The sequence below is a fragment of the Engystomops pustulosus genome, chromosome 5 (genome assembly GCF_040894005.1).
Source record: "Engystomops pustulosus chromosome 5, aEngPut4.maternal, whole genome shotgun sequence".
In the NCBI taxonomy this organism is placed as follows: domain Eukaryota; kingdom Metazoa; phylum Chordata; class Amphibia; order Anura; family Leptodactylidae; genus Engystomops; species Engystomops pustulosus.
Window position 1 is genome coordinate 11340916 of NC_092415.1, and position 16618 is coordinate 11357533.

The 16618-nt window shown below is 49.1% G+C and overlaps 1 protein-coding gene across 2 annotated transcripts in view; it reads left to right on the forward strand.

The window, feature by feature from the left end:
• Positions 1–16618, forward strand: part of ZFAT (zinc finger and AT-hook domain containing) — a 97284-nt gene that overhangs the window by 30281 nt on the left and 50385 nt on the right. For both annotated transcript variants that reach the window (XM_072151150.1, XM_072151151.1), the window contains exons 8-12: positions 2389–2621; positions 11617–11704; positions 13387–13536; positions 13730–13903; positions 14906–14994. In XM_072151150.1, the coding sequence (XP_072007251.1) occupies positions 2389–2621; positions 11617–11704; positions 13387–13536; positions 13730–13903; positions 14906–14994 (734 nt within the window). The remainder of the gene's footprint in view (positions 1–2388; positions 2622–11616; positions 11705–13386; positions 13537–13729; positions 13904–14905; positions 14995–16618) is intronic.

Genomic DNA, 16618 nt, shown 5'->3' on the forward strand with positions numbered 1-16618 from the left:
TGCTCCTCTAGCTGGTTGATGCTGCTTCTGCTCCTCTAGCTGGTTGCTGCTGCTTCTGCTCCTCTAGCTGGTTGCTGCTGCTTCTGCTCCTCTAGCTGGTTGCTGCTGCTTCTGCTCCTCTAGCTGGTTGCTGCTGCTTCTGCTCCTCTAGCTGGTTGATGCTGCTTCTGCTCCTCTAGCTGGTTGATGCTGCTTCTGCTCCTCTAGCTGGTTGATGCTGCTTCTGCTCCTCTAGCTGGTTGATGCTGCTTCTGCTCCTCTAGCTGGTTGATGCTGCTTCTGCTCCTCTAGCTGGTTGATGCTGCTTCTGCTCCTCTAGCTGGTTGCTGCTGCTTCTGCTCCTCTAGCTGGTTGCTGCTGCTTCTGCTCCTCTAGCTGGTTGATGCTGCTTCTGCTCCTCTAGCTGGTTGATGCTGCTTCTGCTCCTCTAGCTGGTTGATGCTGCTTCTGCTCCTCTAGCTGGTTGATGCTGCTTCTGCTCCTCTAGCTGGTTGATGCTGCTTCTGCTCCTCTAGCTGATTGCTGCTGCTTCTGCTCCTCTAGCTGATTGCTGCTGCTTCTGCTCCTCTAGCTGATTGCTGCTGCTTCTGCTCCTCTAGCTGATTGCTGCTGCTTCTGCTCCTCTAGCTGATTGCTGCTGCTTCTGCTCCTCTAGCTGATTGCTGCTGCTTCTGCTCCTCTAGCTGATTGCTGATGCTTCTGCTCCTCTAGCTGGTTGCTGATGCTTCTGCTCCTCTAGCTGGTTGCTGCTGCTTCTGCTCCTCTAGCTGGTTGCTGCTGCTTCTGCTCCTCTAGCTGGTTGCTGCTGCTTCTGCTCCTCTAGCTGGTTGCTGCTGCTTCTGCTCCTCTAGCTGGTTGCTGCTGCTTCTGCTCCTCTAGCTGGTTGCTGCTGCTTCTGCTCCTCTAGCTGGTTGCTGCTGCTTCTGCTCCTCTAGCTGGTTGCTGCTGCTTCTGCTCCTCTAGCTGGTTGCTGCTGCTTCTGCTCCTCTAGCTGATTGCTGCTGCTTCTGCTCCTCTAGCTGATTGCTGCTGCTTCTGCTCCTCTAGCTGGTTGCTGCTGCTTCTGCTCCTCTAGCTGGTTGCTGCTGCTTCTGCTCCTCTAGCTGGTTACTGCTTCTGCTCCTCTAGCTGATTGCTGCTGCTTCTGCTCCTCTAGCTGGTTGCTGCTGCTTCTGCTCCTCTAGCTGGTTACTGCTTCTGCTCCTCTAGCTGTTACTGCTTCTGCTCCTCTAGCTGATTGCTGCTGCTTCTGCTCCTCTAGCTGGTTACTGCTTCTGCTCCTCTAGCTGTTACTGCTTCTGCTCCTCTAGCTGATTGCTGCTGCTTCTGCTCCTCTAGCTGGTTGATGCTGCTTCTGCTCCTCTAGCTGGTTACTGCTTCTGCTCCTCTAGCTGATTGCTGCCGCTTCTGCTCCTCTAGCTGATTGCTGCCGCTTCTGCTCCTCTAGCTGATTGCTGCTGCTTCTGCTCCTCTAGCTGATTGCTGCTGCTTCTGCTCCTCTAGCTGATTGCTGCTGCTTCTGCTCCTCTAGCTGATTGCTGCTGCTTCTGCTCCTCTAGCTGATTGCTGCTGCTTCTGCTCCTCTAGCTGATTGCTGCTGCTTCTGCTCCTCTAGCTGATTGCTGCTGCTTCTGCTCCTCTAGCTGATTGCTGCTGCTTCTGCTCCTCTAGCTGATTGCTGCTGCTTCTGCTCCTCTAGCTGGTTGATGCTGCTTCTGCTCCTCTAGCTGGTTGATGCTGCTTCTGCTCCTCTAGCTGGTTGATGCTGCTTCTGCTCCTCTAGCTGGTTGATGCTGCTTCTGCTCCTCTAGCTGGTTGATGCTGCTTCTGCTCCTCTAGCTGGTTGATGCTGCTTCTGCTCCTCTAGCTGGTTGATGCTGCTTCTGCTCCTCTAGCTGGTTGATGCTGCTTCTGCTCCTCTAGCTGGTTGATGCTGCTTCTGCTCCTCTAGCTGGTTGATGCTGCTTCTGCTCCTCTAGCTGGTTGATGCTGCTTCTGCTCCTCTAGCTGATTGCTGCTGCTTCTGCTCCTCTAGCTGATTGCTGCTGCTTCTGCTCCTCTAGCTGGTTGCTGCTGCTTCTGCTCCTCTAGCTGGTTGATGCTGCTTCTGCTCCTCTAGCTGGTTACTGCTTCTGCTCCTCTAGCTGATTGCTGCTGCTTCTGCTCCTCTAGCTGGTTGCTGCTGCTTCTGCTCCTCTAGCTGGTTGCTGCTGCTTCTGCTCCTCTAGCTGGTTGCTGCTGCTTCTGCTCCTCTAGCTGGTTGCTGCTGCTTCTGCTCCTCTAGCTGGTTGCTTCTGCTCCTCTAGCTGATTGCTGCTGCTTCTGCTCCTCTAGCTGGTTGTTTTGGTCCATATTTTACTCAGTTCTTGTCTCCTATTCATATTACAGGTAAGTTATTCTGGTATCAGGTCCACTATGACATGCATGTCCGGACGCACACCCGGGAGCACCTTTACTACTGTTCCCAGTGCAGCTACTCTTCCATCACCAAGAACTGCCTGAAGCGTCACGTCATCCAGAAGCACAGTAACCTGTCTATGAAGTGTCCTGCTCAGGGCTGCAACTACTCCAGTCCTGACAAGTACAAGCTACAAGCCCATCTGAAGGTCCACGCTGAGCTGGTAGGTGTTGCAGACAAGTAATTTTTTTTCAGCTTTTTTTTACATTTTTTAAAAAAAAAATGTAATTACATATTTTTTTCTGCGCAAAGTTTTGCCATATTGCAACTACGGCAGCAAAGATTTGCTTTACAGCAGATACCTAATTCCTAGAAAACATAGAGAGGAAACCTCATGGAGAAGGTGCTGTGAGTGTTCTGTGTGTCATGTGCTGAGAGAGGAATAGCCGATGCTTCGGGAACTGGTTAAAGGCCTGTGGTGTGTCCTCACACTGCTGTGTTCTTGGCTCTCTATTGCACATCACTCCTTAGTCCCACCCCTTTTCCTGAGTGAATGCATATAATAAGGTACAGAAATGTATGATTACACAGCTTTCCAGTAACAGTACTTAACAATGTCTTCAAAAAGCCCAGAACACAGCAGTGTGAGGAAAAGCCTTACTTGCAGAAGCCACATATGCACTTATTTAAATAATGATATCTTAGACCCTTTGCTGTGACAGTCATATTTAACTCACATGCTGTCCATTTTATTCTGATCCTCCTTGAGATGGTTCTACTCCTTCATTGGAGTCCAGCTGTGTTTACTGAAACTGATTGGACTTGATTAGGAAAGGCTAACACCTGTCTATATGAGATCTCGCAGTGCATGTCAGAGCACATGAGAATCGTGAGGTCTAAGGAACTGCCCAAGGTGCTATGGGACAGAATTGTGGCAAGGCACAGATCTGGCCAAGGTTATAAAATAATTTCTGCAGTACTCAAGTGCACAATGGCCTCCAAAATGTCTATATTGAAGAAGTTTGGGAAAATCACAACTCTTCTTCCACCTGGTCGTCCAGCCAAAATAAGCAATCATGGGAGAAGAGCCTTGGTGAGAGGTAAAGAAGATCCCCAGAGATCCCTGTGTCTGAGCTCCAGAGATGCAGGAGGCAGATGGGAGTCACCTATCACTGCAGCCTCCAGCAGTCGGGGCTTTATGGCAGAATCTGGAAGCTTCTCCTCAGTACAAGACATATGAAAGCCGCATACAGTGTGTACAACACATGAAGGATCCCGGACTATGAGGAATAAGATTCTCTGCTCTGATGAGATGAAGATTGGACTTTTTGGTGTTAATTCTAAGCGGTGGAGAAAACCCGGCACCGCTCATCACCTTCCAAATACAATCCCAGCAGTGACACATGGGGGGCGGCGTCTGGCTATGGGGGGGACAGGACCACTGGGGTTAATGGAAGGAAAGATGAATGCCGCCAAGTACAGAGATCTCCTGGATGAGAACCTCTTCCAGATGCTCTGGACCTCAGACTGGGCCGAACCATCTAACAAGACAATGCCCCTAAGCACACAGCTAAAATACCACAGCAGAGGCTTCAGAACATCTCTGTGAGCATTCCTGACTGGCCCAGCCAGAGCCCGAACCTAAACCCAAAGGAGCATCTCTGGAGAGACCTGAAAATGGCCTCCACCAACATTCACCATCCAACCTGAGGGAACTGGAGACGATCTGCAAGGAGGAGGCAGAGGAAACCCAAATCCAGGGGGAGAAACTTGTAGCATCTTCCCAAGAAGACTCCTGGCTGCACCAGCTCCAAAGCAGCTTCTACTCATCACTGAGCAAAGGGGCCGAATACTTATCGCCGGGGGCAATTTAAGGTTTTCTTGTTTAATAAATTATCAAAAATATCTACATTTTTCTGTCAAGATGGGGGCACAGTGCACATTAATTAGCAAAAAAAAAATTCCTTCTTTTTTTTGACCAATTAATTAAACCAAATAATTAAAGGATTCTGAATACTTTTAGTACCCATTGTAGGTCCTTATGGACCTCTGGTTTGGGGTCTGAAATCGACCTGTATAAGGGCTGTGGGTGGGCAAAAATGAGGAACATCGGACTCTCATCTCCAGAACCCACCCCGACGCCTCTTCCACTTGAGGTCCATCAAGTGAACGTAATACCCTGGCTTCACACGAACTGTTCAGGAGCCATGTGGAAAGAGGGACAAGGCGAGTATAAGGACAACTTGAACACTAAATCACCGTCCCGTAAGGGCCAGTTGGTGGTTTAGTGTCCCAAATCGCCCAGACAGGTTCCCTTTAAGGATTACACTTTTAGTCTTCCTATTGGCTCTTCTACAACATAATCATTGTGATCCAGGGCCCCAAGGTAACTCGGACCACAGACTCTTTAGAAATGGCTTCTCAGTATTCTCTATGAAACAGAAAAATCTGCCTCCTGAAAGCCCCAATTTGCCCAGGCCCTAAGGGGTTAAGCGCTTGCCTGTTCCATTTGTGAGTAACACTTCTCTTGTACCTTCTTTGTTTTCCTTCGCTCATTCCGCACACAATCTGCTGCCAATGTCACCTTAACCTTAGGAGGTTAAAGAAAAAAAGAAAAAATCTTGCCTAAAGAATTGCTTTTTAGTGGTTCTTCCTTGCAAGCCGGCGGACGTTCTGTATTCACCGTGTGAATGACAATACCTCGTTTCCATAACTACAGTGAGAAGAGAACATGCCTTCAGCCGATGATGGAGGCTGCATCTGCTTCCTAAATATTTGTGTGTGATATCACAGTCCTGCAGGCTCGTACCTGTGTGCCCGGTGCTGAGGAGCCTGGAGGCTCGTACCTGTGTGCCCGGTGCTGAGGAGCCTGGAGGCTCGTACCTGTGTGCCCGGTGCTGAGGAGCCTGGAGGCTCGTACCTGTGTGCCCGGTGCTGAGGAGCCTGGAGGCTCGTACCTGTGTGCCCGGTGCTGAGGAGCCTGGAGGCTCGTACCTGTGTGCCCGGTGCTGAGGAGCCTGGAGGCTCGTACCTGTGTGCCCGGTGCTGAGGAGCCTGGAGGCTCGTACCTGTGTGCCCGGTGCTGAGGAGCCTGGAGGCTCGTACCTGTGTGCCCGGTGCTGAGGAGCCTGGAGGCGTCTCCACACTGACATTATCCGCCTTCATTCTACTTCCACCATTACTGCAGAAGCTGCCGGCACCCAACGCTGTTTTTATAGATCTGATTTTCTATTTGTTCCTCTTTCCCTCCTCTATATTTTCAGTTAGAATTGGTAATAAAAGAAACAGTGAATTCCAAATGTTTTCTAACCTAAATGTTTGTACCAAGACATTGTCGGAAGAAACACCTCTTGTCGCAAGGCGGCGTAAATGTGGATAAATAATAAAGGCCCCTTTTGGGTCTACATGAGGGATCGTTGACCATAGGACAACTCTTCACAAGCCTCTTGAAGACGTTTATGTCCACTTTCAGACGGGGCCCATCACTGGACTTTGGTTATTTCCAGAAATTTTGCACCATCCTGGAGGTTCTAATCCAGTTGTTAGAATCTTTGGTCCATTGGGACACCTACAACGACCACCACTAGAGAGGAACGAGCATGAGCAGCTCTCACAGATCCATTGTCCTCCAGCCAGACACAGACAACCCCTAATCCCCTTGTCTCTGCCCAGACCATTTCTAGAAGCTTAGCAGAAGGAAATTTAGTGTCATGGAGAACATTACATATCTTTCCATTGATAGCAACTGGGACCACATAATCCTGAGAGATGAACTCCGATTCTGTTTTCGATCTGGCAACTGTGTAAGGATGGTGTATGCCGGCCTCTTGGTCAATCCCACCTCTGCTGTGTAGTGACAGAAACTCTGCCCCTTGCTGGTGTCATAATCTGGGAATTAATGGTATACGACAGTGATGGCAAACCTTTTAGAGATCGAGTGCCCAAAATGAGACCCAAAAAACACTAGCTTTTCCCAAAGTGGCAACATGGCAATTGAGGCAGCAACAAACTTATTGCTACCAGAATTTTGGAGCTCCAATCCGACCCTGTCCACACCTTTTCACTCTTCGGACAGGACCAAGCAGCAAAGGATGCGTCACTTTAAAACAGCAGAGCACTACTTGGACTGCCCAAGACTGCAGGAAGGTGCCATGTCTGGCAAACTCTGTGCCTGGGAGATGGCCCTTGTGTCCACAGAGAGTTCTCCGAGTGCCATCTCTGGCTCTAGTGCCCTAGGTTCGCCACCACTGGTATAGGATAGTCAGTCACCCACGGGTGACCATACTATAGGACAGTCAATCACCCCCCAAATAGTAAAAGGACCTCTGAACCCTACAGATAATCTGGTAGTGATAGGACCGACAAAAATTTTTTGCATAAATACAACATGAAATGTTTTAGTAAGAAATGGAAAGTAAAAGAACACTTCAGATCTCCTGAAAATCCAGAAGAAACTTTAGCCATTTCTCTATCTCCGGGCTCCCAGTTCGGTATAATTTCCGCCCCATCAGCTATATCGCAGCGGTCACATCTCCCAGTTGTCTCTCCGACGCGTTTGTAGCTATTTCCGTGGTGGCGGTAATCAATAGGTGTGACTGTGAAAGTCGATGTCGGGCTTTTAATTAAGCCCCATGCACACGACAAAGACCTCGCCACCGAGACCAGACGGCAGGGGATTCTGTAGGCGGATGCCGGTGGACTTGGGTAGAGCTGTTCTCTCTAATGAAGGCCTTCTTCACAAGCTTGCGTTTTTGTGACAAATTACTCGCCTGTCCAACCCATTAATGCTTCAGTCAAGGCCACGATGTGCTGCAGGAAACCATCGCTGCCATCGTTAATGATGTGCGGCTAGAGACCCAGGTGTATATTCTATGGGAAATGCCATGTACACTGATATATATTTATAGACGTAGATAAAACTTTTAGTGCATGCAATTATTCAGCCTCCCCACTGTTAGATTGTTGCCGAGCCTCGCGTCGTTGAAGTAGGTGCATAAAATTGGCAACGTGCTGCTCTCAAGCGGAGGCAGATCTTCTCCCTTGCATCATTTCTATGGAACGTTTCTGAAATGGTTTTTCATTGGATGCTCCACGGGGGTCTTGTAAATAAAACGCGGAAGATGTATCAGTAGATGACACTCTGCCGCATGAATCGGTCACGTCGAAGAAGCAAGCGTGACACTATTTGCATTAATATGAGCTTATCGCCGACAAAGTGATAGGATTTCATGAACGGCAAGATGGAGAAGGGTTCCGGCTCCGTAGATAGGAAGCAAACTACTAAGGTACTAATATTTCTATCAAAAAAGTTTCCTCAATGAGTTCTTCAAGAACTCAAGTCTAAAGGTAACATCATGGGAAGGACCTAACTCGATGGAATAGCGACAGATCATATAGCTTGTCCCCCCGCAAAGTAATTTCCTCCACTCTGAGTGTAATGTTTAGAAATTGGTGAGACAAAATTCAACGTTGCTTGTGTTCAGCCTACATTTCATGCTTGACCATTTTTTTGGGCTTTGTTCTGGATCGGACAATCTGTTGACAGACTTCATTGCAGGTTTATGTAAGAATGAAATAAGCATTTATCAGTCATCAGAGTTGGAAAGGAAAAGATATCAACAGGATCTGCATGCTGCTCAGCCCAATTGAATGGGCAACACCAACCAACATTAGAAACCCACGACTTGTGGTTGGATTTTTAAACAATATTTGTTGCAGGGGGCCAAAGTCTGAGTCTGAATTCACATGTGCCATCTGAAGGGAGAAGCGCTCAGCCCGATCACATGTGCGTTTCAACAGAAATGCTTGTGTACGGTAACGAGTGCCCGGTGTTTTTCATTGTTAACTCGTTACCGTTCACATGTTTCTGTTGAAACACGTATTCCATTGGCGCCCGTTCAAAGTCCAGTTTGTTAACACCGCCTAAATGAAACCCCTTTGTGTTAACCATAGTATGGACTTTGATGTGGAGTAAAGGCCAGGGCTGTAAGCAGTAGAGTCAAACCCAAGTTGGGTGTAGTGGTTGGACCACTGGCACCAGTTACTGGCTGTGAAACGGGAGGAAACCGCACAGGAACAAAGCTGATGTCAAAATAGTCAACCAAGTGGTGTCCGTGTTAGATTCTTATCCCAGAATGGGAGCGAGGAATAGCTACGAACAGGCATGTAGGCAACCTATGTAGATTTGTTAGGAGATATTCATTTGATTGGTACAAGTTCAAACAAGGGTCTTGTTTCCCGTCCAAAATGGAGTAGCAGGTTAAACGGTTGGCGCTGTTGGCAGTAGCTAAGCACCGTGGTTTGCATTGGGCAGTGTTCAAGGCCCTTTAGGGGAGAATCTGACTACCTTTTTTATGTTCAATTCCACTTTTTGGCTTGGACCACATAGACCATAAATACAGAAGTTTAGGATTGCAGTGCAAAATTTGTAGGCTCTTTAGGGCTGCAGTTAAATCTGCCAGTGAGCACTGACAAAATGATCCAATTTGTAGTGGATGGTGTTGGGAATCCTGGAGCGTTGGAGTCGTTATAAATAGAGAACACAGAAGAAAGTTCCTTCTGGAATAATGAGAATATGTCCCTGTACTGAGGTACGACGTGATGGGGACATTTAGCAAAACGGCATTGTCGGAGTGGTTGCTTCTGCAGTGACAGTAATGTGAAGTGTGACTGTGATCGCCCCGTACTGTATTGTAATTGCCTTTAAACGCATGAGTAGCGGCGTCTTTGGAAAGAGCAGTGTTGTCTATATATATTATGCATTGAAATGGGCTTCGCGTAACGGATGTATCCTCGCGCTTACTTTCCACGACAGTCCTTCTCGACCCTGTCAGTATAAATACAATGCAGCTGTTGTCCGTAAAGCTTTTCTAAGAGCCGCGCCATTATTCTCCGCTAACACTCCGGGGACGTGTCAGCTTTTATGCATCTTCTCTACACATTCTCTAATCCGACGTCCTCACCGTGATGGGAAGAGACATTGATTTTTGCCGTGTGGATAGAGAAAAAAAAACCTCCAATGGTTTGTTCCCGGCTGATTGGATTTCCTGGTGAATTACGCCCCGAAGAAGCGTTTAATACGGTTGACTCTGGGAGAAGGGTGGGGGGAATGTACAATCTTTGGAGTCGAGCACCCTGCAGTGCCTGTCCTCACCGAATCTATAATGGGTGGAAGCTCATACAAGGCCGGCGGGAACATAGACGGCTCTACCACACGCTGGCACGATTAATTCATCTGCGGCTGAAGAAGTTAGGTTTTTTGAGTATTATATGGGAACGGTGAAGGAGTTGACTTCTCCTCTCGTAAAATTCTTTGATGTAGACCGTCTCACCTGGAAGGAACCTCTCCCCATTGATTGATTGATTGATCTTTAAAGAAAATTCTACAGGCTGTAAGTTTTCTCGTGAGCACAACCTCCTCCTCGGTGGGTATTAAGAGACTGGCAGTAATTTAGTCGTTCGGCTGGAAACCTTTTAGCTCCGATGTGACTGTTACGCATTTTCGCGTTTGTTGAGTGAGAAACGAATGGGAGTAAATTTAGGAGGAATGGATTGTAAAAATAAATAATAAAATTTCTTAAAAGCAACAGAATTTTTAAAAGGATTAGGGAAAGAGCAGATGGAGAGGTTTCTGTACACGGCCAACTTAATCGTTTTGGACTTTACACATTGGATGGGGAGTGGTTTTTAATCGAGTTCAACACCATTACAGCTGACACTGGTTCTGTTCTACTCACTTTGAGTTTTCCGATTTTTATAATCTATGGTTAATCTCATTAGATATTTAGATCAAAATTTAGAGGACTCCATCGATACCTGATTGTTACTGACTGGCGAGTGGCTGATGCTTTGTCCCAACAACCGTCTTTTGTTCCTGTAAGCCGGATGGTCGGCGATGTGGCGCTTCAATTGGGCGGAAACCCCACTTTTTCATCTATGCGTCCCATTGAAATTGAATGGGAGCCGACTGCTACGGACTGGTGCGGGGGTACGGAGCCGACTGCTACGAACTGGTGCGGGGGCACGGAGCCGACTGGTGCGGGGGGCACGGAGCCGACTGCTACGGACTGGTGCGGGGGCACGGAGCCGACTGGTGCGGGGGCACGGAGCCGACTGGTGCGGGGGCACGGAGCCGACTGGTGCGGGGGCACGGAGCCGACTGGTGCGGGGGCACGGAGCCGACTGGTGCGGGGGGCACGGAGCCGACTGCTACGGACTGGTGCGGGGGCACGGAGCCGACTGGTGCGGGGGCACGGAGCCGACTGGTGCGGGGGCACGGAGCCGACTGGTGCGGGGGCACGGAGCCGACGGCCACGGACTGGTGCGGGGGCGCGGAGCCGACTGCCACGGACTGGTGTGGGGGGAGCGGAGCCGACTGCTACGGACTGGTGCGGGGGCACGGAGCCGACTGGTGCGGGGGCACGGAGCCGACTGGTGCGGGTGGGGGGGGGGTGCAGAGCCGACTGCCACGGACTGGTGCGGGGGGCGCGGAGCCGCGGAGCCGACTGCCACGGACTGGTGCGGGGGGGCACGGAGCCGACTGGTGCGGGGGGCACTGAGCCGGGGGGATAGGCCTTCCATACTAAATCCTGATTAACCCCTGATTAACAGTGTGCATCTCTCTACAACCATGTACAGGCTGTCCCCTACGTAAGAACACCCGACTTGCATACGACCCCTAGTTACAAACGCACCTCTGGTAATTGGTAATTTGCTGTACTTTAGCCTTAAGCTATAATGAACAGCTGTAACAGTTATCACAGGCGTCTGTAATGAAGATTTGTTACTTCTGGTTCGTATGACAATCCAACATTTTTAAAATATAAATGTCACAGAGACCAAAAAAAAAATCTGGCTGGGGTTACAATTATAAAATATATGGTTCCGACTTACATACAAATTTAAGTTAAGAACAATCCTAAAGAACCTATGTTGTATGTAACCCGGGGACCGTCTGTATAGTACAAGACTGTTTAGTCTCTAAGTTGCCAGCAGTTGTTACAAATAGAATTTTTTTTTTTTTAATGTAATTTAAGAAACCAGAAAAAAATCTCTGCATTTGGGCAGAAAAAACACCTCATCCTGCACTAAATCCTTCTGCTTCATCGGCCACATTATTGGCTGATCAATTCTCTGCCGTTGTAGACCCATAAGTCACAATTATTCTGTAACGTTATTGATTGCATCTTTTAATTTTCCTTCTTTTTCACCCCCTGCAGGACAAAAAGACTTATTCCTGTCCTTCTTGTGAAAAGTCCTTCTCGGATGATCGTCTCATAAAATCTCACATAAAGGCGAATCATCCTGGTAAGGAAAAAGGGGGGCCGGGGGGGGGGGGGGGCGGCGCACATCTCTAATGCAGCCGAAATGTTTCCTGGAATTTATAAATTTGGGATTTTTTTTTTTTTGCTTTCCTCTGTTAATTTCTGTGATTTTTACCCATCTTTAGAGCATTGCTTAAAGGGGTTGTCTCAAGGGGACCTGCTGCTGCAGTTATTAGTGGGAACAGCACCCGCGTTATGATTGGTTACGAGAACGGGGGTCGTAATCTCACCAATGAATCGAGCAGGAGGACGAACATGCATCCAACTCTTGTCTACGGGAAGTTGCTGAGGACAGCACTCGCCATTTTCCCGTCATTAGTGGGTTACTGGTGTTAGGACCCTCACTGATGAAAAGGGGGGGGGGGGGCTATCAATAAAATTTGGGACAACCTCTTTAAGGGTGACTATGTCCACAATGACCTGCAAACCAACAAAATTGCTATATAGGGGGAAAAAAATTGGAGCAGAATCTTATCACTATGGCTGCAAACCATTGACGCAACACAGAGGTTATGTTCTTCTAATGGATATGGAAATCGGCCTGCAAGTGCTCCGGGGGCGGGATCGATTAGTCAGATTGCCTACAGATATCAGTGGCTCAAGAAGAGCTGCTAATGTCAATCATGGATAGTGTGACACCGATTCCGACCCTCCCCGGTCCACACCCTTCTGACTGATTAGCATAATTATAAAGTTGATTTTAGAAGGACCGAGGCCATGGCTAAGAGATATGAGAAGATTCCCACAGTCATGGGTCCTGGTCTGTGAGTTTGTCATGATGGATTGTGATGGGAGATTTCCTTTCAGGCTTCGACCTCTATATCTCACCTATACAAAGATACTGGGGGTCATTTACTAAGGACCCGATTCACGGTTTCCCGACGTGTTACCCGGATATTTCCGATTTGCGCCAATTTTCCCCTGAATTGCCCCGGGATTTTGGCGCACGCAATCGGATTGTGGCGCATCGGCGCCGGCATGCACGCGACGGAAATGGGGGGCGTGGCCGAACAAAAACCCGTCGGATTCGGAAAAACCGCCGCATTTAAAAAAAAAAAAAAGTGTCGCGAAAATTGCACTTACCTTCACTCAGCCCGGCTCTGTGTATTCCAGTGCGTTCCGATGCTTTTCAGCGCAGCAGCGCCACCTGGTGGACGGCGGAGGAACTACCTTAATAAATCCCGGCCGGACCTGAATCCACCGCAGAGAACGCGCCAAATGGACCGGGTAAGTAAATCTGGCCCTTTTTGGGGGGGGGGGCCTCAACCAGTCCTATTCATTGCAACAATCATCCAGTTTCAGTTCTTTTTTCATTGAATAAGTGCCCAAACTTTTAAATGACCTAGCGACAGTGTTAGCCTACAGAACCAGCGGACAGCAGCCGGGTCCCATTCACTTCAGTTAGAGCCGATCCTGCAGCACGTGGAGCAGTCCACGTCCGTGTCCACCCAGGGGGTAGTGACGCCACAGGCGCTGCTTCACGTTGCTGATGGACGCCACATGATCGGTCGTTGATACTTTTGGCCTGAGGAATACAGAAATCCGTACAGAAAGTCAGCGATTACTAAGCAGGAGCCTTGCAGCTTTACAGATCTTATTAATGGTTGCGTCTTCATTTTTAAGTATTATCAGTATTAACTCTTTATCCCACTTTACTTCTTGCAGAGGTTTCGGCAAATCTCATTTCCGAGGTCTTGGGCCGCAAAGTTCAGATGAAAGGTCTGATAGGAAAGAGAGCGGCGAAGTGTCCGTATTGTGACTCCTACTTCATGAAGAACGGCTCTGACCTACAGCGCCATATCTGGGCCCATGAAGGTACCGCCCCCTTGTCTGTCATGTATTGGGTTTCCTATCACCTTGCTGGGGTTTCCTCTGCAGTAACACGTTACCGAGCCTAAGCCTCGCACCCCTCCATAGTTATACAGGGATTGATCCTAAAGTCTGATGTATATGATCTTCCTTATAGGCGGATGATGATGATAATCTTTTCCTTCTTCCCATCATCCAGGTCTGAAACCATTCAAGTGCTCGGTGTGTGACTACGCCACTCGCAGTAAGAGTAACCTGAAGGCGCACATGAACCGGCACAGCACCGAGAAGACGCACCTCTGCGACATGTGCGGCAAAAAGTTCAAAACCAAAGGGACCCTGAAGAGCCACAAACTCCTCCACACAGCAGACGGTGAGAGCAGAGGTCTTCCCCCTCCCCCTCATAGTAGAGAGATTTTACATAACTTGCACTCGCTACTATCCCGGCCACTTCACAATTCAGTCCATTCCAACGAAGCCCTGCTACATCCATTTATTCACACGCAGCTCTGCTACATCCATTTATTCACACGCAGCTCTGCTACATCCATTTATTCACACGCAGCTCTGCTACATCCATTTATTCACACGCAGCTCTGCTACATCCATTTATTCACACGCAGCCCTGCTACATCCATTTATTCACACGCAGCTCTGCTACATCCATTTATTCACACGCAGCTCTGCTACATCCATTCACTCAGGTCTGGACGGACATTGACTTACATGAACACACTGAGTAGTGCTACGTCCATTCTCACTCTCACACGCTGCTTTCCTTTGTCTCCGATCCGAGCCACAACTTCTTCTCTGGGCCCATCCCCTGGCAGCATGAAAAGGTTTAAGGACCTTGCAGTGGTGCAGGAAGCATGAGATCAGTCACATGCTCCTGACATCACTCTAGGTCCTGCAGTAATACTCATGCCCGCCTGGTGGGGGAGTGCTTCACTTGATTTCCAGGACATCAGTGCTGGATCTTGCTGACCTTTGGGCTAAAAGACGCAGCCGCTTTTTATCAAGATTTTGTTCTTGTATATTAAATAATCCGGTAACTTATTTTTCTGCCTATGGGCCGTGTTTTGTCTTGTTTTTAGCGGGACAAGTAATACTTTTTATGGACACAACTTTGTGGGTGTTGATTACCGTGGCTTATAACACCAGTGAGCCCCTAGCAATTATTTAGTAGCAATACCCACTGTGACCTCGTGATTTCGGCCATCCTGCATTTCCCACAATGCAGCAGAACGCAGACACTGAACCAGCAGCGGTTGCCATGTCTTTTGCTAATAGCTGATCTTGTTAATCTGCTGTGTATGTTACTGTCTAGGTGACTATTTCTCATTCCTGTCCACCTTGTGCAATGTATTTTCTGCAGGGAAACAATTCAAGTGCACAATATGCGAGTTTACCGCGGGCCAAAAGCCCCAACTTCTCCGACACATGGAACAACATACCTCGTTCAAGGTAAGTCCTGGTCACACAGTAGTTATCTGCCTGGTCCTCATCTTTCAAAGTTGACACATTCTAGAATCGGAAACTGGTTACATGTATCATTTACCCTGTGCATATTTTGTGTGGACTCAGATACTTGGGCTGAATAGAAAGAGATTACAGGTAGTCCCCTACTTAAGGACACCCGACTTACAGATGACCCCTAGTTAAAGCAAATCCCCCTGCCCCCTGTGACGTCTGGTGACTTCTCTGGATCTTACTATAGTCCCAGACTGCACTGATCAGCTGTAAGGTGCCTGTAGGGGTGGGATGGGGCAGTGCCTGGGGGAGGGGGTGTGACGTCTATATGGTGGGTCCCTTGTTGTTATAAAAAAATCCACAAATCTTGTTTCAAAACTGCTCGGACCCACCCAAGTCTTCAGAAAGGGGCTCCCGGGACCCCCATCTATTGTCTGGGTGGAACGGGACGCGGGACACATGTACAACTCTGCTCATTCACTTCAGTTGGAAAACTGAAAGTGTCTGAGGCTTTTTTAGTTAACTCAACAATGGGATATATAGAAGGACAATATAAGGACGGATGCTGCTTTACTGACCCATGTACAGTCTATGCAGCCTTATCAAGGAGTACATATTCATTTAATAGGTTTTCGCATCATTGGGGGCCTTACCTTGATCTACCACTAAGCAACTATGGAGCAGTTTTCCAATGTTGCCACCAAGAGGCAGCAGATCAATATCCTGAGTGTCTGGCCACATTCACATGAACGAGAGCTTTACATGAGCAGCAAACAACAGAGCTCTGCTCAGGCACTAATGACAATAGGGGACTGCCCAATCCGCAATCAGGGCCAGGAATAGCGCATTCGGGTCATATGCAGGACCCCATTGACTGGTTGAGACACGGGGAACCGTGTGCTATCCATGGGCATACAGCATGTGTCCTGTAAAACCCTTAAAACATTTATCAGCACAGCTACACCGTCCTGGACTCTTGAATCCCCGGCGCCTATGAGCAGGTGGAGCCCCCCCGACGCCTATGAGCAGGTGGAGCCCCCCCGGCGCCTATGAGCAGGTGGAGCCCCCCCGGCGCCTATGAGCAGGTGGAGCCCCCCCGGCGCCTATGAGCAGGTGGAGCCCCCCCGGCGCCTATGAGCAGGTGGAGCCCCCCCGGCGCCTATGAGCAGGTGGAGCCCCCCCGGCGCCTATGAGCAGGTGGAGCCCCCCCGGCGCCTATGAGCAGGTGGAGCCCCCCCGGCGCCTATGAGCAGGTGGAGCCCCCCCGGCGCCTATGAGCAGGTGGAGCCCCCCCGGCGCCTATGAGCAGGTGGAGCCCCCCCGGCGCCTATGAGCAGGTGGAGCCCCCCCGGCGCCTATGAGCAGGGGAGCCCCGAATGATGGATTTTGATGGTAGATTTCCTTTAACCCTAGTATTGGACTGAGCGGAGGAGGATGTGAGTTGAAGTTTCTTTTTATTGTCGTGATACTTTTTAGTATCCTTTTAAATTTCTGTAGAAGGGTTTCGTCCTCCCCCGGCCCCCGGGAAGTGAAGCGTTTTAATCTCGTCGTCTCATCGGCGGCTCCTTTTTATTATCCATCTCCAGTTCTCCCACAATTCATCGTCCTTCCTGGGCCG